This window comes from Clarias gariepinus, chromosome 14, assembly GCF_024256425.1.
Source record: "Clarias gariepinus isolate MV-2021 ecotype Netherlands chromosome 14, CGAR_prim_01v2, whole genome shotgun sequence".
Taxonomy (NCBI): domain Eukaryota; kingdom Metazoa; phylum Chordata; class Actinopteri; order Siluriformes; family Clariidae; genus Clarias; species Clarias gariepinus.
In genome coordinates this window covers 24,806,487-24,832,921 of record NC_071113.1, presented here as the reverse complement: position 1 = coordinate 24,832,921, position 26,435 = coordinate 24,806,487, and the positions used below count along the sequence as shown (strand labels likewise).

General features: G+C 38.1%; 1 protein-coding gene across 1 annotated transcript in view; it reads right to left on the bottom strand.

Moving 5' to 3' along the window:
* The window catches only part of LOC128541091 (disintegrin and metalloproteinase domain-containing protein 12), a 108,924-nt gene that overhangs the window by 23,833 nt on the left and 58,656 nt on the right, over positions 1–26,435 (bottom strand). Inside the window, exons 5-12 of the mRNA XM_053511256.1 lie at positions 21,578–21,654; positions 20,394–20,586; positions 18,116–18,181; positions 15,164–15,235; positions 14,666–14,835; positions 14,013–14,097; positions 11,313–11,461; positions 3,262–3,439 (exon numbers count right to left, since the gene is read on the bottom strand). Of these exons, the coding sequence (XP_053367231.1) occupies positions 3,262–3,439; positions 11,313–11,461; positions 14,013–14,097; positions 14,666–14,835; positions 15,164–15,235; positions 18,116–18,181; positions 20,394–20,586; positions 21,578–21,654 (990 nt within the window). The remainder of the gene's footprint in view (positions 1–3,261; positions 3,440–11,312; positions 11,462–14,012; positions 14,098–14,665; positions 14,836–15,163; positions 15,236–18,115; positions 18,182–20,393; positions 20,587–21,577; positions 21,655–26,435) is intronic.

Here is a 26,435-nt window from a genome sequence, read left to right as displayed (position 1 = left end):
CAGAAGTGCACTGGGACTGCCTTTGAAGCTCTACACAATGCAGATATCCGGACCTTCACATATACAGTACACCCATTAAAAAATATGACTAGACAAATGTAAATAAAAAAGGGATTCTCATGGGTCTTTCCAGCTTTATAAATTGTTTCTGCTTCTATTTCCTGAAAGGAAAGCCCTGTGTTTTATGTTTTAGATAGATGATAGAATTCCTTTGAGATGCACAAACAACCCTATACTCTCAGAAGCTAAAGTAATAAACTACCCTTTATTTTCCATCACTGTTGTGTATCAAGGGAACATTATTTGTACTGCTTTTATACATATTATAATTTATATCATTTATACAGTACCTATTGTAATAATATACATATTTTATCTTGACAATTATTTAAGTTCAACTTTTATGTGCAGTGATGTACCTTCGAAGCATTACTCTAAAAGGTACTTAAAGGTACACAGCAAGTTCTGTATCTTCCCAGGAAAAAGAGACAAATTAAGAGATGAACACCATGTAGACACACAAATGACAGTAAAAAGTACATTCGTATTTACTTTACATATCGTGTAAGTGTGGGTCAGTGCTTAGATCAGTTGTACCACCACTCATTTCATCATATTTTGCTTCCAAAGAGCCAGGCTTTCTTGTATTTTTAATGTAGTCTTTTGGAACAGCTCTCCAGGCTTTCTCAGGGACTTTTTTGGGCTCTAAATTTTCAGGACCAGTTTCCAGAGGGAGGTTTTTGTTTATTAAGCCACACAGTGACCTATGAATCATTCAAGCATTAAAAAATCTAACTTAAGGCATGAAACAGGTACAGAAGATGACAGACAGACAGACAGACAGACAGACAGACAGACAGACAGATAGATAGATAGATAGATAGATAGATAGATAGATAGATAGATAGATAGATAGATAGATAGATAGATAGATAGATAGATAGATAGATAGATACTTTATTGATCTCAAAGGAAATTCCATTCAGTATCCTGGTGATGCTGAATGCTGAGTGGTTGGAACAGACGAGAGGGGAAATAAGGCTGCTGATTAGGTTGTTACATAAACAACAATTTTAAAATTGTATCTTTAGGGCCCTTTCAGCCTGTCACAGTAAAACATTTGTTTCCATTTCTTTATTAAGTTCGTTTATTTTATTTGAAGAAATAAGAGGTGGCTCAAGGCTTTTACACAGAACTGTACAGTATATACACATAAGAATCATTAGTATGACAGATGTTTCCCTCTTTGACTATAAACTCCTGCCAAAGCATTGATGGAGACAAACGATTAAGGCATGTTTACTGCTCTTATGAGCTTCCCTTGTATTTTGAGTCGCCAGAAATAAAGATCAATAAACAAGACTTGGAGAGCAATGAGATTATTAAGAGGCTATGTCACTAACTACACCAAAGTGTATGGACTTTCAAAGCATGGTGTGCTTCCTTGGGCCTTCTCCATAAATGTGTGTGTGTGTGTGTGTGTGTGTGTGTGTGTGTGTGTGTGTGTGTGTGTGTGTGTGTGTGTGTGTGTGTGTGTGTGTGTGTGTGTGTGCTTTCTGGGGACTTCTCCTAGCATGGTCTGGGCCAAAGCATCTGCCTAAAGACTGTGTTTATGTCACTTGTCACAGATTTAGATCATAATATACTGTAATGGTCCATGACTAATGCTGGAGTGTTAATGCTTGGACTGGGAGACTAAATTAAGATGATTGTGTGCTTGTGTTTCAGAGAGGAAAGGAGGGAGAGAGAGAAAGAGAGAGAGAGAGACACTGTCCTCATTAGACCCTTACATTACTCCATTAAGAAAGACAGAAATAAAAACAATTCATATTCCACACAGGCTTTAAAACATCACTGTTTGTTAGTTTCTAAGTGAAATAGATATTTGTATGTGTATATTATTATGTGTTATGAAACAGTTGTTATACGCTATCTAAAATGATGATGTCTTGTCCCGGCCTTAAACGTTATAACACCTTGCAGGAAAATTACATAAAACATTGTTAGATTGATCACTAACTGTTATAATATATAACTGTTATACTGCATATGACAGGCATGACCGGTGTTTGACATGGACACATATCTGTCACAACGCCTGTCATATCCCTTAAAATATAAAATGAATAAAACTCCACATAAAATACATCTAATAAAATATTGTGCATCATTAATACAGGGAATTAAAATGTATGATTGTTTTATTATGATGTAATTCCAGAATCATGAAGAGTGAGTCTTGACAGTGGGACAATCTCAGCCTCTCCACTGGGTCCACACTGGCAGGGTTGGTATAAAATATGCTTTTCTTTTAATTAATATTAATAAATATTAATAAATTATATTTGTGGCATGTACCCCCCCCCCCCCCCTTTTTTTTGATTGATTAAATTCCTCATTTCTTCTAAAAAAAAACACAATTATATCATCACCTAAATTTATGCTAAACTAGAGGAAGTTCTCATCATTGACTGGAAAAGAGTTTGTAGAAATAGTTAACAGGTTAAAGCTAAAAATACGCTGATCAGCTTTAATGTAATCAGTGATATTATTTCAGGCTGAAGCCCAAGTACATGTCAGTCTGTCCTTCTGTACAGCACAACTCTCTGCCTAATTTATTAATGCAAAAAAAGAAATTATAATTTTGTAAGGTTGAGTCTCTTAGGCCTTTTTGTTGTATTTTGTTTTAGCGCTGTTATTTCAGCGTTGAAAATATTAAGTAATCCTAGTACTAATATTCAGTTTAGCTTTTATAATTGATAAATGCTGGAGTTTGTTTACATTAAACAAGTAGCTTATTAGCAGCTAACTATAAAGTAGATTACAATTATTAAATCCACAACAAACTGATCATAGCATCACTTTGATTTATCATTTACAAAATTTCAGTACATTCTGTCCAGTGGTCGATTTAAGACGCGCCCACAGTTTGATGCACGCGCAGTACGGTGTCAAAACGTTCGGTTTGTAATCTGGCACATAACTGCTCATAATTTCACTTCTACTCAACATCATAATTTATGGCACAGGTTTAACTTCTGGCAAATACTGTACCCAAGTACTGCCAAAATTTCATTACATTCTGTCCATCCAGTTTTGCATGCTGCTGTGACGAAATCTGTCTGGACAGACATACAGACAAAATGTTCGGAGACTGGTTTCGGGTCTTCCAACGTACAAAACATAAAGATATAATTGAAAGAGCGAGTTCTGACCAACATACAGACGAAACCTTTCTTTTGTTTACATGCATTGACGTACCTCGAGATCTCCGCAGTCACATTCCTCCCCTTCTTCCACATACCCATTGCCACACTTCTGCCCTCCGTACAGCACCTTCACCTCAGGCATGTTGAAGAGACACATCCCCACTCCTTTATCCAAACTCACCAGCAGGTCTTTCTTACTGCATGAACTGAACACAGTGGGGAAGGGATACCTGCAGAGAAGGTGAACAAGGAGACTAAGGAGCTGAAAAAAAAAGGAATACTGCTTTCATATTGCCTGGTAAATAGTAATTTGCAAGTTGTAATAACATTATTTCCCACCTTGGCACGTTCAATGTGTGACACGTTCAATGTGAGACAGCGTAAAGCTTATGTGAAGTTACTTTGACTGAGGTTACACGCTTGAGTTTTTAAACATTCATGCAACATTTCGGGTTGAAATTGCAATGCAGCGGTTGCAGCAGTGCCAAGCAATTAGGCAGTTAAAAAAAAAAAAGGCTCAACAGTGATTAATATGGTCAATGATTTAAATCTAACTGTCTCTGTATATTAACTGATCTAAAGCCAATACTGCTAGAAAGTAATTTAAAAGGAGCACTTTACTTTCCTCTGGAAACAGAAAAGGAACCGATAGTTTAGAAGACTACTCCAAGCTGATGAGTTGACATTTGAAGTAGAGGGGGTGTATTCAGTGGATTTGAGAGTGAGACAGGGAGAGACAGAGACAGAGAGAGAGAGAAAAAGAAGGAGTCTTCTTGACACTACTGCAAAAGATAGAAAGTGAAACGAGGAGTGCTCTAAGACTGAAACCGAGTAGACAGGGAAAGAGAAAGATAGCGAGGGATCTCTGTCCTATCAACTTGTAAATCAGCGAGAAGACAAGGTTGAGTGTTAAGTGGGTGAGTGATGAGCAGAGTGAGATAAATGGACACCATTTCTCACGACATGTCTGCTGATCTCATCTCCTCGACTCTGCTCGCGAAAGCCAGACTTATTCACTAATCAGTTCATCAACGAGAAGGCGACGTGCCAACAAGCGTGGTGTCGGGATGGTGCTGAGTCATGAGATACGCTGAGATAAAAGGTATTTACAAGACGATACACAGCCTGTCTCACACAAGTCATCGTTCAGTCTTATATTACAGACGGAAAGAGGAGTCAGACGTTTCTACTTCGTGCTGCCAATAGTTCAGTTTTATGGCAAAAAGTTTGCAAAAGACGTGGAAAGAGAAACAGACACAGTAAGTAAAACACATAAAAGGACAATAGAGATATAAAGTCATATTGGATCTTGTTTTCTTCTTCTTTTAAATTTTTTTTTTTTTTTTTTAATCCTTAAGCCCTAAAACCAACAGCATGAGTGGAATAGTTTATAATATGAGACTTGCTCTACTTTTTAATGATGATCTTGGTCTGAATTTAAGATTCCCCTGATTATAGTTATAAACTGCCCACATTTGGAATAAAAATGTACACACAATGGGCTGAAAAAGCAAGCCTGAGGCTGACTTCCTTCAAACCCAAACTGAAGATTCATGTGTTTCTCGGGGTCCGTCATGCCAAATGATTAGACAGAGTGGAAAGTCTATGCACACTGTAATATTTAGTTCCACATCTTTCTTATTACGCTATATAATATAATGCATTGCTCAACTCGAATAGTTTCATTGGTGAACTATTGACAGATTTTAAATATTAGTCTCCACAAGCTGCCAGAAAAGAAAGCATAAATCTGTTCTTCTTCAAAGAGAGAGCTCGGAGAAAGTCATGATTATGTGCAATTTGCACACGTATGATGTTCCAAAATAAATACCGAATAAGTGGCTTTATATATAAAAAACAATAAAGTCTGAAATTTAGACTTCTTTAATGGTTTACTGGTTTATTTTTGCTTTGCACAAGAATAATGAAAGAGCAGCATATGTCATTAGGAAGACTTTTATTATTATTATCTCTCATGTAGATCAAGGTTTTTTTTTTATTGTTTTGTCATTTTCAAATTGCTTAAGTGTACAGCACACAAACAAGTTCTTGCCAAAATCTCACATTGTCCAGTCATTACATTTGTTTTGTGCATACAAACATACTCATGTAAATATTTCATCTTCCTGGTACACATATCCCTCAGATGTGCAATCATGCTGTTTTACACACTGTAAACTGTTACAAATGATGGTTATTTGAGAGCTATGTGCATTGCATAAAGGGTTCTGAGTTGCTAAATACGTTCTAATTGAAACCTCATCCAGCTTCTATTGCGATATACAGTACTGAGTAATGACCGAAAGAAGAAGATAACGAATACAAGCGGCAGAAATGAGTTTCTTTCATGGGTGGTCGGGTTTACTCTCCGAGATCAGCTAAGAAGTTAGGCAATCCACTGCTCTTTACCATCGAGAGAAGCCAGTTGAGGTGGTAGGGATGATACTACACACTGCAAATACACTCAAATTTGGAGGAAAGATTTTATGGAAAAATTTTTTTTACATGCATAGACAAATGGTTTCCTTTCACAAACTAAACCTTTCATTGGTTTGCCACTCCGCAAAAATATAAAAATTCTATGAAGAACCTTAAAATAGACTGCCACTCTATCCATTTAGGTTTACTCCAATTACTCAACCTACCAAGCTTTACACATTTTTACATTTTAACCCCTGCTAATGCTACTTTGCGATGGCGATGCCACAAACCTCTATGGTCAGGAGTCAAGAAAAAACGCATGTCGTCATGAACCAATCAACATATTACCCTGGAATTACTTGTGCAGATGTTTTAAAGTCTATGATACCTGCCCTGGATGCACTGACCCCTTCTCCATTACAGTAAAATACATCCATAACTGTACACAGTAGCTGACTTTAACAATTGCTATAAAGGATTAATATCAGTTAACTTTAGCTTTAAAGTGCCAGTGACAAACCCTGTCAATAAATGATCAGAAATGACTCTTTTGGTTTCTGAATGAAAGAGACTAAAGATTAATTTCACCATAAGATATTCAATTGCCTTTCAAGGAAGTGTCAACTCTAACACTTTACAAACATTGTTAATGATAATTAGCTAATCTCTGGATAATCTCCTGCACCAGGCAGCACTCAGACACGCTTAAACACTCTAAGCAGCAGCATCAACACAGACAATTTTGGGATGATAAATAAATTATTTGTAAATGGATTATATAAAAAAAATTATTAAAAAAAAAAAATGTTTTGTTAACTCTTCATTATTGCAGAATCGGCTTAAAATCCACCATCCTGCTCATTTCTCATGATTGCCTCTGCCAGCAAACAGTTCCTGAATGCAGAGCTGGGAATACTCATGCACCTTGCTGCACTCTCGTTCAAGCTGAAACAGGCTAGTCAAAAATCAGCCTGATTTACTCAAGCGTAAATACATACTTCTCTAGGAAGAAGTGTTTCCTTTCTTTATTCTGACAGTACATCTAGATAGTACTCTATGGAATAACATATGGCAAAAAGCACTGAAGGTACTGCGTTCAGTGTTGTATGTAGACAGAAAAGAATAAATCTTTCAATTTGTGGTAGATAGTACGACTGACACACCACACACACACACACACACACACACACACACACGGAAAAGGCTTGTCTCTGTATGAGCTGTATGCAGATTTCATAATGAATGAGTCCCTGTGCTGGAGAATAGTAACGACCAGATGGGTCACAGACAACACACACACACACACACATACACACACACACACACACACACACACACACAGTAAATAAAAGTATATGTTATTTTATAAATATGGTCATTATACAACCATAAACCTCCGATACATTTACATCTTCTTAAGTATTTGAACAAGTGCTATATATATATAATTTTATTATTTTTGATCTTAATGCTAACTTCATCAGACAATAATTAGTCTTTCTTTGTTATTATGGGAATGTGTATGAGGTCAGAAGATTAGCAATACTAAATGCTTCATCTTGGAGATCGATTCAGGTTCTGTGGGCCTAAATCCATCCCTCACGTCCCCATTCTCTACCTGACCAAACACATGACCAGAGCTGTTTATACTCTACTGTACATATAAGCCATAGACTGAAATGGATTCTGGATGGAACTTATTGTGTCATTCCACTTACTAATGTGTCTAAATTCATACTCAGCTCGAATAAAATCAGATTACTCTTCCTTAGAGCTACTTACTAAAAGCAAAAACACACGAAGGCATGATCTACTCTCTGCGTCAATGATCATAATTAATCATAAATGATTATCGTTCGTTCTTGAAGCGCTTTCCAAATGTTTAGCACAATTTGCTATAGACTGCTGAAATAGCATTTTTCCCTCACAGTAAGTTGTTCGGTATTGCAGTATTGCTCTTTATCATTTCCATCTGCTCGGCTTTCTCGTAGCTAGCATTATTACGCAGAGCTGGACTAAATGTGTTTAGCTTTTATTGTCGGCTTTTAAATATATTAGCAAAGATATTAAGAAAAAACACTCTGGTATAATTGGACACCTGGTACTGTACAGTCACACCATGCCATGGATAATGGAGGAGCCAGCATGTGCAATGCAGATTCTCTCAAAATCTTTATACTGCCCCTGAAATACTAATTGATCTTACCTGTTAATATTATAAACATTGATAAGATATAATCAAATATAATCTCCAATACAATAAAAACTTTCCAGTGATCCATAACTAGTCATGACTTTAAGCTCATCCAATTAAAGCTTGTTGCAAACATTTTAAAGCAGGCCATACATTCGTGAATGATGATCCCAGCCGAGGTGGCTTGGAGCTCGCTGCAGTTGTTCCTGTAAATGTTCAGCAAGTGGAACGCCTGATACTTGGAAACTGACGGATAACTTGTTGCCAACATGTGGAAGAGACACATCTGTCAGTGGGAACTGTATATACTGCCATGCACGAGCACATTACAGAAACTTGTGGAAGTTATTGCCACATCCCCCCGTATAGTCCTGATCTTACTCCAAGACATTTCCACATGTTTGGGCCATTAAAGGAGTTCTTGGGAGGCCAGGGTTTCAGACGTAAAGCAGGTAGTCTGATCATAGTCCAATCATTCCAGTGTACTAAGAAAACTTTCTACCTTGACAGTAAAGCACTTGTGAAACATTGGGATAAGTACATTAGTGTGCAGGGATTTATATAGAAAAATTAAATGAGTTTTCACTTTCATAACTGTGTTCTGTTATTTTGGCTGATATAGCTAGCTTTAGTTACTACTGTACTTACTCGACAATGAATGATTTACATTGACAAGGTTCAAAGGTAAAGTTGCATTGAATAGTTAATAATGTTGAACCTGCGCTAAAGTAAAGACCAGAAAGGTTACTGTTACCCACAAACAAAATCTGTTCTTGGTTCATTTAGTGGGTACTGTTTCCGAGTTCCTGAAAAGCTTTGAGTTATTTGGGTGAACTTTCTCAGCACACAGAAAGTCTGTAGAAACATCAAGAATAAAAAGCTTAATTTTGACCAGTATTAAAGAATAACTTCATCTGAAGCTGCACAGCAATCAGCTTGAAATTGCTACTTGTTATAATTACACCCTTTCAACATCATAGGTGTTAATTTAACATTGTGGACTTTGTGGGTGTTTTGGAGAATAATAACCAGTTTTCTCTCTCTCTCTCTCTCTTTCTCTCTCTCCCTCTCTTTCTCTCTGACACACTGCAACAACGGTGCTCAGTACATCTTTAAAATTAGGAGCAAAAACAGATGTCCAGATAGCTTTGATATGTTTGAGTGACAGGATTACGCTGCACCATACAGAGCACTGGCAAATGCATAAAGCTGGTTATAAAGTGTTCATTTGGTTCTGCTGACAGCTCTCGCTGCTTTAAAAGGCATGATTATGTAACAGCACCAGCTCTTACTCTTTGACCCAGCAGTTGAAATTACAGAGCAAGTTCCATTTGGTCTTGTTTTCCAATAATTGACACCTTTTTTCACTTTCTGTAGGAAGACAAATCACACTGGCTAGTAGCCTTAGGGTAGAAAAGGCTATTTCTACAAACGCAACCATAAACGGTTATAGTAATCAAACAATAATATATATCTTACATGCAATGCACATACTTCGTTTATTCACAAAGTTATACATTTCAGTTTATGAAATCGAGATTTTCTTGGATTTTTATTCATCTTTGCAACATGACTATATTTCCCCTAAGCACAGGTCAATCCAAACTCACCATGTCTGTCTGTCTGTCCGTCTGTCTGTCTCTGTCTTTCTACTAGCTACGTATGCTGCAAACCATCTGGAATCACCTCAAACATGGTTTTCCAGGAACCTTTCTAATCCCTTCCCACTGGTAGATCATCATTCCCTCCATAGCAGGCTGCATGGTAAATAACTGTCATTTATTTAACCAACATGACTAAACCACGATAACTTTTGTTGACTAAACCACGATAACTTTTTTTCCAAACCCAATATTCTTTTAAGGCCATATACATTTTTCAAAACTAGTATCTCTGATCAAAATGTGGTTGATGTAAATGTGTCAAATTGTGGTTGATTTAAAACCAAATGTTATAATTAACACTAAAGTAAGGTGCTAAAATACAGGTTGGTGGTTCAAGCCCCAGTTCCACTAAGTTGCTGCTGTTGGGCCCTTGAGCAAGGCCCTTAACCCTGTATGATCCAGGGTCATACCACCATCATGCCCTGCACTCTGACCCCAGAATACTAAAAAATCTGAAAAGAATAAATATGCATTAATGTGTTTGTGACGAATAATGGCTTAACTTTACTTATAAAAAAAATGGCACCCCACTCTCCCTAGGCAAAACTCTGCAAACGGCCTGCTTCTAGCCCATATGTTAACAAAAATTCGCTGCTGATCCAGGGAATTTGTGTGTACAGTATGTTTGAGCCACTCACTTCAGCTGCCCCTCTCCCCTACAGTACATGTGAAACTCACAGACACAGAGAATGCTTCAGTATACTTTTAATGTATATCAGAGGAATTGTAGCTGCTAGACCTTTATTTTATAGATTGTTTGAGAGAAAAGGCTTTTAAGTTGTGAATTCACGTTTCAAAAAACTAAGTGCATGATGGCAGTTTTTTTCCAAAATGGTCCAAAAGCATTTTTTTCAGTTTGTGTTCACTCACTTTTTTTTTTTTCATTATGCTTTCCGGTCGATAACACCAGAGAGTGTACTTAGTGGTCATGTCAGAGGAACAGATTAAGCCTTGCAAGGGAAGGTCACTGAGGATAGCACAGCCTTTTGTCCTTCTGATTTCTGTTTCCAGATGCTATGTTGCTGGGAGTTCTACTTTAATGACCCCTTGAGCTCTTTTAATTACTTTCTGGAGGGCGTGCATGTGTTTGTTTTTTGGTGCGGCAAGGCTGAACCATGATGTAAGAACACAACCATTTCATAGCAAGCTTCCATAGTATGTTTTTTCCCTTGCGTTTTCTTTCCCCTTTTTAATTATTTATGATTTGTAGTCCCCGGAGATCAACACATTCGACCTATTTTATTTATGTGCATTACCCCTATATTCACACAATAGTGTCACATACACGTTGAATCGAGACCTCCTGGCACAGCTGCATTTCTGTATGCATTAACAATAGCACAGTCGGATTTTAATCTTTTCTGGCACATCCAGATTATGAAATGTTTGTGAATAACTGTTTAATAATCAACTGAACTCCCATTTGACTGCATTCATGAGAATCATATAATCATTTTGGTAAAAGTTGCACAATCATGATCTTGTTATGGATTATTCTTTTGAAGATGCATATAAAAAGAGTGGGTTTGACATTTTAATGGAGGTTATGAATAAATCAAGCAGACGTTAAATAAAAAAATACACATAATGAAGAAAATAAGAGCAATAACAATGTGTAGGGTGGGTTGATTTTTTTTCACCATCCTCTTGAACAGCAGTCATGCATCTAGTGTGAATTAAAAATCAATGAGGTCTGGATTTAAAATGGATGAAAAAAATCAATGAGAAAAAAAAAAATCAACGAGAAAGTGGATTTAAAATCAATGAGGTCTAACCTGAAACCTGATTGTGTTCCGTATCCAAAATGTCCTTAAATGGACTTACCCGGTTGAAGGAGTCATGATACAGCCCCCTCTGTCCGCTGTCACCCTGCACCCACACCCCCGCTCTGGTGTGTCATGGTTCATTCCAAAATTGTGTCCCAGCTCATGAGCCAAAGTAACCGCAGCTCCGAGGGGGTTATCAGAGTGGTCCTAATGGGCAGATGGATGAAACAGGAGTCATTATACACACATTTAAATATAAATCAGTGTCTTCACAGCATGTCACCACACACAGTAGTTACACGCATTCCTAAAAGCAATTATTTATATTTCCAAGCGAGTAAACCTTATTACTCCCCTGTGTTAGCTACAGAAAAGGGGTTAGGGGCAATCCCAGTCTTGATGCCCTCCTAAGATTGGATTCGTTACATCTACACATATGCATTTGTTTTCCTTCTACTGAAAGTAGCGAAGCGATGTTTCACATGAGGGCGCTAATTGATAAAACGCAACCAATACCAGCTTCCGTAATTACTTTTTTTCACAATCCCATTAAAGAGGCATAAGTCAAGATTTTTGCACTGAGGAAATGAAATGCACCATTAGCAAATCTCCACTATAAATAGCTGTTTAGGGGCTTTGTGTAGCATTTTACGTGTGTGTGTGTAAGTGTGTGTGTGTGTGTGTGTGTATGCGTAGCCAGAATATTTCTGAGTCTCATGATGTTCTTTTTTTGTCCAAAGTGTAAAAATGTAAACAAGCAGTGTATTAAAGCACTAATCAAGGGAACAACCAAATTTCCTCAAAAGCACAAAACACTCAGATATCCATATCCTTTTAAGGGCATCTGGTCCTGACCAAGATATAAAACACGCACATAACCACACGAGTCAGGATACACCAAAACAAACAGACTTTCATGCAGTCAATCAAATTTTTAAAAACATTTGTCAGGAAATCAGTTTGCCGAAAATGACAGAAAGCATCCGCTGAGAAAATGAATGTACAAACCATACATACAAACCATACATTATGTAAACAGTTGATATGTTTTGGCACTTTTGAAGATAATTTCTTTTTTCCCATAATTATTTATGTTGGGGAAAAACAACTCTTATTGTAGTCACGCATGGCTCCAGCCCCAGAGTTTCCTGTCGGCAGCAACAAGAGCCGTGGAGGGAAAGAAAGACTGATGTGTGCAGTGAAACTGGCGGATCTGTAATGGAGGAGCCAGACTGGGACATGCTACACTTTAATCATCCTGCCAATGTGTGTGCATGTACACCAAGCAAAAGCCAATCAGCTGGGAACAGCCTGAAACATGGGATCACCTGGGAGAGACATTTCAGCCCCAGTCCGGAATGGCAGTTTCGTTCTAGAGCTGCCAAGTCTTAATGACCTAATAAAGATCTGAAGTGAGAACAGGGCGAGGGCTCTATTACATGGCCGTATCCTCATCAGTAATCACTCCCAACAGCAACTTTCCTTCCTCTCCGGTGGATATGATGTTTCCCTGGCCGCCCGTTTGTTTGTTCTGCCTCATTAGAAAGCAACAGCCGAGCCGCTTGTAATCGATACATTCAGGTGATTTATGACCGGTATCTCTGGACAGTCGTGCTGTAATGATTTAAGCAGGTGTACGCAGGGTAGGAAGTATTAAAACCATACTTATGAATATGCATGACTGAAAAGAAAAGCAGATTAACAGTACAACATAAAACAGAGTTGTAAAAAAATAGTTACTTAGTATAGCCTTAGTAACTATGGATGTATAAGTCTTGATTACAATAACTACAATAATTTTTGGCATTTTATAAATGTACATTATTCATACAAATACTTTATTACGCTGAATGGCATTATCTTCATCTTCCTTACTGCTTATCCTGTGTACAGGGTCACAGCGGCCTAAAGCCTATCCCAGGAGACTTAGGGCATGAGGCGGGGTACATCCTGGACAGGGTGCCAATAATTTGGGAATGCCAAATCTGCATGTCTTTGGAATGAGAGAGGGAAGCAGAGTACGTAGAAGAAACCCACTAAGCATGGAGAAAACATGCAAACTCCATGCAGACAGGCATGAGGCCCGAATCAGACGTCAACCCTGGAGGTACGAGGCCACAGTTCTAACCACTACACCACCGTGCCGCCTGTATGGCTTTATTTTTGGTTGAATCCCTTTGGTTCTATCTAAAATTAGTTTTCAACATTATTCTTAAAGGAACGGAATCTTTGCATAGAAAAGACATTTTATTTTTCCTGCTTTTAGTTTTTGAAAAAAAAAAAAAAAACGAAATCATTGATCAGCAATATGGTTAGCGTAAACGCTTTCTCGATCAGACTGGTCCTATACCAGAAGTCTATACAACTCTGTATAACAATGGTGAATAGAAAAGCACACAATATATGGCTGAGATGAGGTGAATGGGCTACAAAAGCAAAAGTCCATATCAGGTTCCACTTCTGACAGCCAAGAACTGTAATCTGAGTCTATCATGAGGACAGGGTCACTTAACCTGGACAGCTGATGTTGGGAATAAGACCAGGCAATGGCGGGTAAATAACAGTATACAACATCATTTGCCTTCTACAGCTTTAGAAGCACTTTACTTAGACAGCTGGAGGAAGTCTAGAAAAAGAGTCCTGTTTCACTAAAAGCTAAAAAAAGTTCCATAAAATCCATAAATATTAGTTCTTAAATGATGAAATTAAAATTAACAAACACTGACTTTGTTTCGCAATTTACAGAAATATCTCTCACCATGACAATGCCTCCAGACTGCTCGGCCGTGCACATACTCATGATGGGAGCCATGCCAATGGTGGTGCCCTGGAAATACACCCCGCTGCAGACCGACACAGAAATACAAAAAAATTGGAAACTGATTAAACATGCATAGTCCTGTCCAACAATAATGAAACCCTTAGATTTACATCCTTTACATATGGACAAGTAATAAGCAGAATCATGCACTGGTTAGGGTTCCAGTAGGGTATTTGTTCACTCGCTCAGTTTTTTTTCCATGTAGGTCATGGTGGCAGCAGATTAAAAAGTGCAAGGCAAGAAATTATTACCAACCCACAGATTTCAGCTTCTACTGGGGAATCCCCAGATGTTCCCAAGCCAACTATGAGATATAATCTCCCCAGCAGGTCTTGGGTTTTTCATTGCAACAGCCTACGTAAATCATGTAAGGCTATTCACATTTGCCAGCCAACTGATGGTTGACCATGAAGACCATCATGGTCGCATGATTTCATTAAATGGTAAGTCCATATAACCCTAATTTGGGCACATTTTTACTACCTAATTATAGTTTCTTCTAATAAACTGAACTTATTTTTGGTTTGCACTTGCACTAGATTATCCACTGTGTAAAGAACAAGGCAGGAGATTACGATGTGCCTACTGACCTGATAAGCTGAGCATTATCATGTGGTCTCTGGGGTAAAAGTTTGAGTTTTCTCCAGTCCAGGAACTCATGCAGTGTGGTGAAAGGGTCCTGAGAGACAGGGCATTTGTCTGAGTCGCTCCACACCTCCAAGCCGACCAGGGCCACACGGATGTTCAGCGCTCTATAGAACTGAAGCATAGGGAGAGCTACTGTAGGTGTTAACAGGTACTTTAAAGTAATTATTTTCCAGACTTTGTTCTAAGTCTACATAGTCACATATGTACATTAAATGTTAGGTTCTTTGCTAGGTTTCTAACTAGCACCGACTTAATGATTATATCTAAATATTGATGGCTGGATAAAGTATTAACACTTTTACAGTCATATTATACTCACTATAAAATAAAGTAACTGATGGATGTTGTGTAGTGGTGCATGTTGCAGGTAGTGATCTGGCCTTTCTAGACTAAATTGCACGTCACATCAATTAACCATACGGGAATTTATTTGGATTTACCTTGTCCACATAGTTGGCGATTTCAGCCAGCCTCTGTTTCACTTTCTCCAGATCCTTGCCCTGTTTCTGATACTGAAATAACAAAAGATGCGTGTTTTATGCTACTCAAATGAAGCATGTCACATGTGGCAAATAATTTTTCCAATGTCCAGTTCCAAGCTCCACTTCAGCACAGATGTTCAGGCTCTTTCTCATATTTTGGCAGATCGGACGTGCTGAGCTTGTTTTGGGCCATCAGCCGAGGGAATATAAAAGAGGTTGTACAGAATCAAAGAATGGAAAAGTCTCTTGCATGTTTTGTATGATTACTGCCTTCAGGGTTGTGAGTCGTGGGTTGTAACTCTAATCAGAAACTGCTGAACCTTGGAAGTTTCGTTCGCTGTTGCCAGTCCAAGAGAGATTTGCGTAACAAGATTCATTTTATTTTTCAGCACAACTAATAAAGTCCCACTGATGGGTGAAGAAACTCCTAGATTATGAAATTATAAATCCTGTTCCTTCGGGTTCCCGATTTTCTGCTCTGGTTAAACAAGGGATGATCAAGCAGGATTCTCACTGCTAAGCTTTTAACTAAGATACAGACATTTTGATATCTACAGACTTACTGATTTAAAATAATGTACCTACATCCTGACAGACATTTTTTTTCCCAAACAAACCCTTATTTTTTTATATTATAAAGTACAATTAGTACATAAAGCTTTACTACATTATTTACTACAAATGCTTTGTTTTTATACTTACTTTCTATCTCTAGGTAAACCCCATGCTTGTGAGTTTTATGCTGAAGAATACTAATCATATAATTATCAATGACTTTATTATTTTAAATGAACTACACGATGACATGAAGGTATCCTTCGTTGCAAAAAAATGATATCTTAACAAGGGAAATATTCTGAATGTTGTCCAGGCTATCTATAATTTTTTAAAATAAGTTTACAACAAACTAAATATAACATTATTAAGCTTATCTCTAGTGAAATGTTATTCACTAAAAAAAAAAAAAAAAATATTTTTTGTTCTATTGGCAGAAAATTTTGATCCTTAAAGAATAAATTCTTAAAACTAACAAAATTAGGCCCCTGAATCCTAATTTAGTCAAAGCCAATTTCCACCCATCATTTTGCTTACAATTTAGTTAAAATTCTATTAGAGATATGCTTTATAATCTTAAATCTCATTTGCCGTAGTCTTATTTTTTTTTAAAGTGCAGATAAATGTAGCTACTGTATATTCAAGATATTTTCACCTGCCAAGAAATTTCCTAAACTTACAGTCTAAAAAAAAATCTTAGCCTTCATGAAACCAAAAACTATCAATTATGGGACGTGTAGGTGTTTCCTCTGGCATCCATGAAGCTGCCACTTCATCTATTTCATCCTTTTTGTGTCATCAGCCAAATTGTAGGGTTTTGTTCACTGATTAGTTTGATGAGGCATTCCCTTTAATTACTGTATACAACGAAGAGAAAAAAAACAAAGATATACGATAATATAAGCTCTAATTCTATTAGGAAGTACTAATTTACATACTCACAAGCCAATCCAAAGATGCTCATCATTTTTTATGTTTACTGTCATTTGTGTTTTGTGTTAATTTGATTAATTTAAACAATTCTGGTTGTCACTTTAGCCAACTACAAAATACATCATCATACATGTAATACATTTGGATAAAATTTTATTATACTGAAATCAACTTTATTTTGTTACAAGGAAACTGGTCTAGAGCAAACTACACATCAACACACTTTGTAGAACACATGGCTATAGTAAAACACATATAATCAGTCCTACGCTAAAATACACAAGCCTATACCGATCAGCCATAAGATTAACTCCACTGATCTGAACAACATTGATCACCATCTACGGCCCATTACCTGGTGACAGGATCATGAGCATCCAAGCCATGCCAGCTGGGTCTCAGCCCAACCCTGCTGACACGGCCTCCAAACACCACAGATCCTTAATCTGATCATGTGATCCATGGAGGCCCCTCCCAACAACCCACATCATCAAAAGGATCCACTACCAACATCCTGTCACCATCACGACATCACAGCACACCATAGAGGCCCTGTGGCGCCACACCGCGAAGGGGTCAGAGCTGTCCAGGTGGCACGAGGAGAACCCAAAACCTAAACTTACGGTATAGTATGTGCTTACACTCAGATTAATCTTATGAGTTAATGTTACAGTAAACTCTATTGAGAGATCTTATCAGGTAATAAAAACTTTACTAAAAGCAAGTACCAAAATGCTCAGATGTTCTGCTGTCATTTAATCCACTCTTGATGGGAAGAAGAAAATTAATCTCTATAAATGTCAGTACATTTTAAACGAGTATGTTTCAGACTCTCAGCTTTTAGCAGCTGTATAACTCGTCTAAAAATCTGTCCAAATACATCGACAGGTCAGACTTTGTATTTAGAAACTACCAAGAGAAAGTACCACCTGGTAGTTTCAGCTGTAACCAATTTGTGAACTATCATTTACAAGTGCTGCATTTAGAGGACATGAAGTCCAAATTTTAAACAGACAAATTAAGCAAGGGTCAAGTAGCTGCAGCTGGAGATCTTCTTTTTCTGTCATAGTCCAGATTAATGATACTAAAGTGCTACTTAAACAATCCATCACCCTCTGAGCCACATGAATGAACTCCCTATTGTAACCAAAATAATCAACAGCTGCACTTTAATAGGCTTCTCTTCAACTTAGCACCCTAACAAGAGCTCAGAGGGCGCAACCCAGACCCAAGTTTTCGATGGTCATGACCTTGCGTCCCACCATTTCTGCCTTCCCATGTTTTCAGCAGAGAACAAAAGAAGAGACACGGCCAGGAGAACTTTGTTCCTTGCTTGACAAAAAAGGTTACACTCATACAGTATAGTTTGTTCTTTGTGGTGGCTAAGGGAAAATGGATAAAAATGTATTTTTAGTAACATACCTCTCGGTTGTCTGCTACAATGATCAGTTCAACATATTTAGTGCTGCTCTGGGCTTGTCTCTTGTACTGCGGAGAGATAACAACAAGAAGGAAAAGTGAAAGATGGAAAGTGAAATGTTTAGGAAGAAAGATTAAGAAGGAAAGCACAACACATCCATTCATCATCTACACCGCTTATCCTCTGTAGGGTCACAGGGGGCCTGGAGCCGATCCCAGGACACTTAGGGCACAAGATGGGTTACACAGTAGATGGAGTGCCAACATGGATACACAATCACACACTGAGCACTTTAAAGACACCAATCAGCTATCAGCTTATCATGCATGTCTTTGGACTGTGGGAGGAAACTCCAAATACAGGACAGAGGTGAGATTCGAACACCCAGGAGGTGCAAAACACAAGTGCTACCCACTAAGCTTAAAAAAAAAAAAAACATTTAAAAAATAAATAAATAAATAGGCACACAGGTCATCTCTGAGGAACAGATTTAGCAAAATGCAATTATGCACTCCAGTTTTAAAAGGCTTTTTATAAAAGCTACAACAGAAGAGCACTTTATCTTTCATTAAAAAGAGAGCACATCATTCTGAGTTTCTGAATTGAATCAGCTTTCTCAAGTTGTTTTGTACTGTTTTTTTTTTTTAAGTGTCTCTGTGTACTATAACCTGTTCTTATAGCACAAGGGGTCAACCAAACTTAAAACTTTGTTTTTTGAAAAAATAAAGTTTTTAACCTGGTTTTAGTATTTTTATATAGACAGTGAGGCTGCAGCTGAGGTTCTGAATTGCTGAGGGTGGTATTGAGCCCTGCCACTGCTGGGTTGCCCTGTTGGGTCCTTGGGAAAGTCACTTAACCTCATGCCCATATAATACCCATCAGGGAAGCTATTCTGCCAGTTCCAAGCCTGGAAAAATGGGTTAGTTAAGGCAGAAAGTGCAGCTGGCGTAAAAACCTGTGCAAAAAAACACACTGATCAAATGATCCAATGTGGCAACCCTATAAAAGGAAAAAAGCCTAGAAAAAAAATGTAGATATTGAAATAAAAAAATTGCTTGTTTAAATTTTCATGCCAGGTTCATTTTTCTTGGTCTAATACACCTAATACCTAAAAGTAATTAATGAACATAAAAATACAAACTCAATGGCTTTAAGATAATAAATAACAGTATAAGAAAGAGTTTGTACAAAATTATCTATAATAGGGTCACTGAGCAACTAATGTGAATTTTGTCTAGAATAAACAACAGCTGGCAACAACTTCATTATGTATCAAACTTATATTAGCAAAATTTCTTAGTTCAAGAGCCATCTGGATAACCAATTATCATGTACGCAGACATAAAACTGCCTGACTTTATCCTTGATTAGGTTAATTAATTCCTGCCTTTCTAACCCCTTCCATTTGTTTTGCTATAGCTTGTTTTGTCTTATAGCCAGTCAGATATTGATTTATTTTGATCAAGGTCTCAGTTTATCATGTATAGACATCGCTATATATACGTACAGTAGTTTAGTCACCTATAATATGCTGACCTTGCAAATACTCTTCATAATAATATTAAAAACTCATGATATTGTCTTATGCTAAAGCATGCACGGACATGCAGGAAGTTAATCGGCACAAATAGTTTTATGCACTAATATTTGCCATTATTATGACTTTTTGTTTCCTTCTTTTCAGAAAGATTATCCCTATCTTTAAGCATGTCTTGATTTGAATAATTATGTATTGATTATATATTAATATAAGCCTTACTAGCTCCAAAATTATAACTAATAATGGTGTATATATTTTTGATAAATTACAAGTTTTTATTTAATTCTTGCATGTCTGTATACACGGATCAGCCATAACATTACAAAACAATACATCATGTTCAGTATGGTGTAGGTTCCCCTTGTCCTGCCTGGGAAGATCTGGCCCTTTGGGGTATGACTTGTTTTTCCTGCACATGCCATGGGTGCTCAGTCAGACTTGGATCTGAGGAGTTTGGAGGCTGGGTCAGCAGTCTTGGACTGTTCGCCTGCTGGACCCCGTGCATGTAGGTCTGCAGTGCGCGGGTTGTTCTGCTGCCTTCTATCATGGCCAGCATTGACTTTTTAGCAATTTGTGCAGCGATCTGTGGGATCAGACTAGATGGGTTACCTTTTGGTCCCCGCGGGCATTGATGAGCCTTGGGTGCCCATGATCCAGTCACCAGCTTACTGGTACAGCATATAATTGAAAATCAGTGTTATATTATGACTGATTATAAAGTCTGGTCATGGTTAGCTCACCCTGCTGCCATGTGAGCTGAAGAGGCTTCCTGTTGTGCCTGAGAGTCCTGCAGTGTAGGTCAGGTTGTGTCCATGTCCACATGTCCCCTGCTTTAGGTTGATCTGCTCCCCTCTAAAGACATGATGTAAAGTGCTATTGGGCTTTCGTGCTGGCTCCAGCACCAACACTTTATCTTTCAGTGTGATTAGTCCTCTGTGTAAAGAGAGAGAGAGATAGAGAGAGAGATTGACAGTGTACTGGACAAAGGAACCTGTATTGAGACAAAATTCATTAAATAGATTTGTTAAAGTGTAAATAGAACATGCTAGTCTTCAGGGAAGTGCTCTTTCCGCTTTCCCACAGCTTAAAAGCAGTCTGGAAACTGGGTTATTTCAACATCCAAGCCACTGCTGGTGAAAACAGCATCAATTTTTGAGATATTTTATTGAAACAACTAGACGTTCAGTTCCAATCCCGATGGTTAGTGGTTATGGGATTCACTTCAACAAGCTTTTCTCACACTTTACAGTTGCACATTTGATTTAAAGTGACGTGCTTCTCTGTAGAAAAGGGGCCAGACTCTACGCTTTCTTAATAAACCCGAAGTGCACGCTAGACCACATAAACACTCGTGGAAACCACACTCACACCAACACTGCCAACCAAAATCAACACTAATTTGTTTTGGCCCGAGTACCAAGAAACACAGATCTTGTCAGGAGGGTGCTGTTAGTGTGCGTATGCGTGTAAGTGTGTATGTGTGTGTGTGTGTGTGTGTGTGTCCTTGCTGCACGGTTTGAAGACAGATTGTGTGGCTTGAGACAGGTTATGAGAGAGAGAGAGAGAGTTTGGATCCTGTTGGCTGGATAATGTTTCCGATGGTATCAAGCAGAATTATGACAATAATAATTCTGAAGCAACAGGCTACAGTGTGCTTGTGTGTGAGGAAACGTGTAACACTGGAATATTTGTTGTTCCAAATCAAACTTTATCTTAGTTATATGAGGATCTTTCACGAAGATGTATAATACGACTCCTGGATAAATTCCATTTAATTCATTTTATTGGTCAGACTGCTGCTTCTGGGTTCCATGGATTCTGGCAGCTACATTAATTCATACCATCATTCACCACCAGCGTCAGATTGATCATATGTGTGTGTGTGCTATAAACATTATTAATTCAGGTCGCCATGGTGACTCACCTAAGTCCTGTGCAGGTACTGAGGATGACGTCGGAGTGCGGATAGCCCTTCACCTCCCCGTGGTAGTAACAGTTCACCTGAAACATTCCAGATTGTATAAACACAATTAGATGAAGAATGGCTTGCTTTGAAATGTGTGTGTGTGTGTGCGTATTTAGTAGGCGAGATGGGAGTGATTTGCTGATGAGACGCACTCCTGATGTTTTTTTTCTTTTTTAGTGGGCTGTGTGCCTAGGGGTTTGACAGTGAGCCAGTTTTGTTTTCATTTAGTTTTACTTCACTTGGCTTCCAAAACTGTTTCACGCCTGTTAATATTTATCCTGAAGGAGATGATATACTACAATCGACTTTAGAAACATTACAACCTCCTTACTTAAACGCATATACAGTACTTGCAGCTATGCACCTTACAATTAATTATTCAATCCTGTTTTGTATTGCCTCTCTCAAACATATAACAACCTGATAAAAATTAATTTTAATAATAAAAAATAATACTCAGAAAGATTTTTTTGCAGCTGCTGTCAGAACAGAAATGCTTGTTTTTGCCTGGGGTATTAATGATCAGTGGCACAGCAGGTCATGCCATCTCATAGCTCGATGGTCTGTGTTCCGAATGATTAGCATTTCAAACTTATCCCAAAGGTCTCAAAGGTCATGACTGCGTTTCCTGAAGTCAGACGATCCATCCAATCCTGTTTATACGCATTTAAAGTTAATCATCTGCAGGATGTTTTAAAAATTAAGTCATCTCTGGTTTGGTTTATATGAATTTAGAACTAACTCATTGACCTTTGCATAAGGACGTCCTGTTAGTCTAAAAATAAACTTGACCTTTTTCATATGGTGTATTCATTCGAATCATTTAAATTGTTCATAATTTTCATGCCTGGAAAAGATATACTGCATCAAACTTCCTTTAAAAGCATAAATGCACTTGAAACATCTACTCTTTTAAATAGGGCTTACAGTAGATTATTTTTATATTTAATTAGTCAGAAGTTCTTATTTAGCTTTTAGCTTTTAAATTTAAAGCTTGAGGTTGTTTTGTGCACGTGGTAACTAACAAGCCATATATTATAAAGATGGAAACGTAATAAAAAAAAAAATGTCTTAATTAACTTTTCCAATAAAACAAAATCTTAATCCAAGGTAAAAGCCGGATTGGAGGATGATAATTATCAGAGTTAAGCTGAAATTTTCATAAAACCGAAATTAAGTCGAGTATTTAAGTATTGCGGTGAGGAGTGGTCAAGCGTCAGGGGTGGCGTCAAACGGAGTCAAGTGTGAAGGTGAAAAGTGAGTTAAGTTAGAAAAAAGACACGCATCTGAGGCTAATATGTCTTATTAGCGTGTGTGTGTGTGTTGCTGTGAGCTGTGTAACAAAGTGGAGAGCACAACAGCGTGAGAGAGAGAACATTTGAACAAGTAGAGCTTAAAAGAGAGCAACAAGGCGCAAGTGTGTGTGTATGTGTGTGTGCGTGTGTTTTTTACTTTAAAAAGTTCATCGAGGAGAACTGTAAATAAAACCAGAGTCACATCAACAAACACTTACTCACTCATCTTTTATACCGCTTTATCCTGTATTCAGGGTCGCAGGGACCTGGAGCCTACCTGGAGGCATGAGGCAGGGTACACCCTGGACAGGGTGCCAATCCATCACAGAGCACACTAACACATACACTCACACACTCATTCACACTCTATGGGCAATTTGGAAATACCAATTGGCCTAACCTGCATATCTTTGGACTGTGGGAGGAAACCGGAGTACCCGGAGGAAACCCACCAAGCACAGGAAGAACATGCAAACTCCATGCACATAGAGGTGGGAATCAAACCCGGACCCAGGAGGTGCAAGGCGACTAACCTGACTCTCACAATGCGGTCACACCCCTGTCAGCACAAAGTCTTTCTCTCTGATTCTAGCGGCTGTTCTGCTCGAGTTAAGAGTGAAATCTTCACACACTTAGGAGATTTGAACTCGTGAAGGTGTTTCACCCAGTGTTAATTCAACACTGGGTAATTTGCCGTGTAGAACTGTTCTCAGACCAGTTTCCGTTAACGTATCTCTGACTTATAGATTTGTTTAGATTTGTTAAATAATTTTTACATGTTAAGGATCTTAAATTAAACATTCATTATGATATAAATGTTGATGCATTCAAAATATTAAACTAACACATTTTATTGACAATGTTTCTTAAAGGATAAAAACAAGCTCCTGGCTGCTGTGAGTAAAATTTTGCTTACTATTTACAACTATTAATTTAACAATGAACTTCACCTACAGGAAAGTTTTAGAGGAAAAAGAAACACAAAATACCGCCCTGCCTAATACATGTCATTTTCCCGAAGGGTGCCAGTTGATCGTACCCATGACAACGATCGATCAATATACAAAACACAAAAGTACGAGAAAAGACAAATTAAATGAAAGAGAGAGAAAGATACAAATATGTATAACAAAGTAGCATATTTCATCACAAACCTGGTTTGTTTCAGTCAGTAGGGAGGATTTGTGTGGTTTGGAATGAAAGCCTGGGGTTTTTATTCTGGCACTGAGCTCTGGCCCTTTTACCCAACTCCACAGTAAAACACAATGCAGATGCTCATACTCCCTCTGTCTGTGCCTCAATCTGCTTGCAGCTCAAAAGGAAATATGATGCTTTTATAGAGGCAGCGAATGCAAAGTGTTCATTTCGGTCTTGTTCTATCATCCAGACGAGGATTCGGATTCGCAGATCGTTATTTCTGTGCCGGGGCCCGGTCCCACTCTCACGCCCCAGCATGTCTCCCTGGGTGACCTGTAATTTGTCAGCTTGTCGCTCTGGTCTGCATGAGCTGACATGGAGGACAGCTCTGAGTCGTCATGTCCACCAGAGTCTTATTTCCTGTTTGCCCAGAGGTAAAATAGACATTTGAGGGCTGTTGCAGTAAATTTGAAGTCTGATTCAACAGACAGAATCAAGCAGCTTGTCGGATTAAGCAAGCGCTCCTGAGGTCATGAATTTGTGAATGTCATATGATGCCATTATGATAATAAGAAAAAAACTTCAGCTGGTAATAAGAATCTCTTCGGGTGGTATTACCTCTGCATCCACATGCCATTTTAAATGGTTGGGTGGGGCCTCTGTCAATTTCACTTGTTTAGAACATTCAAATTTAGTGGGCTCGATCAGACTGGGATCTGGAGAGTTAGAAGTCCGAGTCAGTGTGTTTGAAGTCTTTGCCTGCCGGGACCAATACATAGCAGGTTGTGTTACACTGGGTGTTCAAGTATGCTTTCTATCGTGGCCAGTATTTACTTTTTTTGGCGATTTCTGCTGCGTTGGCTTTCCTGTGTGTTCGGACCAAACAGGCTGGTCTGGGTGAGCCTCGTCATCAGTTTACTGGTATATAATTGATATTTAATTATTTACAAATAGAAGAAATAGACTTCCGTGTTTTTATACAGTATATGGGAGAATAGCACATAATTAACGGCGGCTCCGTGAAAAATCTAATATACTGTAACCTCGTCAGAACATCTTTTCAGTAAATGTGAGTACTGAATAAATTATAGTCTCAATAAAGACTCTTAAAGACATTACTTTAGATGAATTAAAGAACACAATACATGCTTTGAAGAATGGGAAAACTCAACAGAAGGCAACATTGGACAGTTTCACAAGATTTGGGGCCCTTTCTTCTGTTACCTCAAGAGGAATTCTATTCCTTAATACTAAATATTGTAACTTAAAGTTGTTTCGATTGTAACTATATTGTATATTAACAGGCTGGGGTAGGGGTGTTACTTTTATTGTGTATTTATATATTTATTTATTTATTTATTCCTTCTCTTTGTTTGTTTTGGTAAGTTTTAATGCATATCAGAAAATTAATCCTGGAAATTGTGATTATTGCAAAGTTATTGGTTGACTGAATAAAAACCTATTTGACAACAAATAGAAAAAATACAAAAATAAACATCAATCGCCCCCTGTCTGGAGCTCCATGCAAGATTCTGCTTCATGGGGTAAAGATAATCATGAGAAAAGTGAGAAATCAGTCCAGAAAAGCTTGTGAATGATCTCAAGGCAGTTTGGGACAACAATCACCGAACAGACCATTGGTAACACAATAACACATGGATTGAAGTCCTTCAGTGCTGCAAGGTCCACATGTACAGAGATACTGTAGGTTAAGAGAAAGTGCTGTGGCCAGATGAGACCAAAATTGAGCTCTTTGCCATCAACTCGACTCACCCTTTTTGGAGGAAGAAAAATGCTGACTATGACCCTAAGAACACCATCCCTATAGCCAAGCACACACGTGAAAAAAACGTGCTTTCGGGCTGTTTCTCTGCTAAAGGTACAGGCAGACTTGGTCGCATTAAGGGGCCAGTGGACGGGGCCATGTATTGTAAAGTTCTGGATGAGAACCACATGAAGATGGGTCATGGATGGTTTTTCCAGCATGACAATGACCCAAAACATACCAACAATGGAGTGTCCCAAAAAGAAGCTTATTAAGGTCATGGAGTGGCCTAGCCAGTCTCCAGACCTAATTGTATAGAAAATTAATAGAGGGAACTAAAACTTTGAGTTGCCAAGCGACAGGCAAGAAACCTTAAGGATTTAGAGAAGATCGGTAAAGAAGAGTGGACCAAACTTCCTCCTGAAAACCTGGTAACCTCTGTGCTTGCTAAAAACTTATTTCCTTAAATACAATGAATATCAATTTAGAACCTTTGTATCATGTGCTTCTTCTGGATATTTGGTTGATATTTTGTCTCTATAGTGTACTTTAAAATAAACCTATGATAGACCCTTCATTTTTTTGGAAGTGGGCAAACCTTGACCTTGACACTTAACGT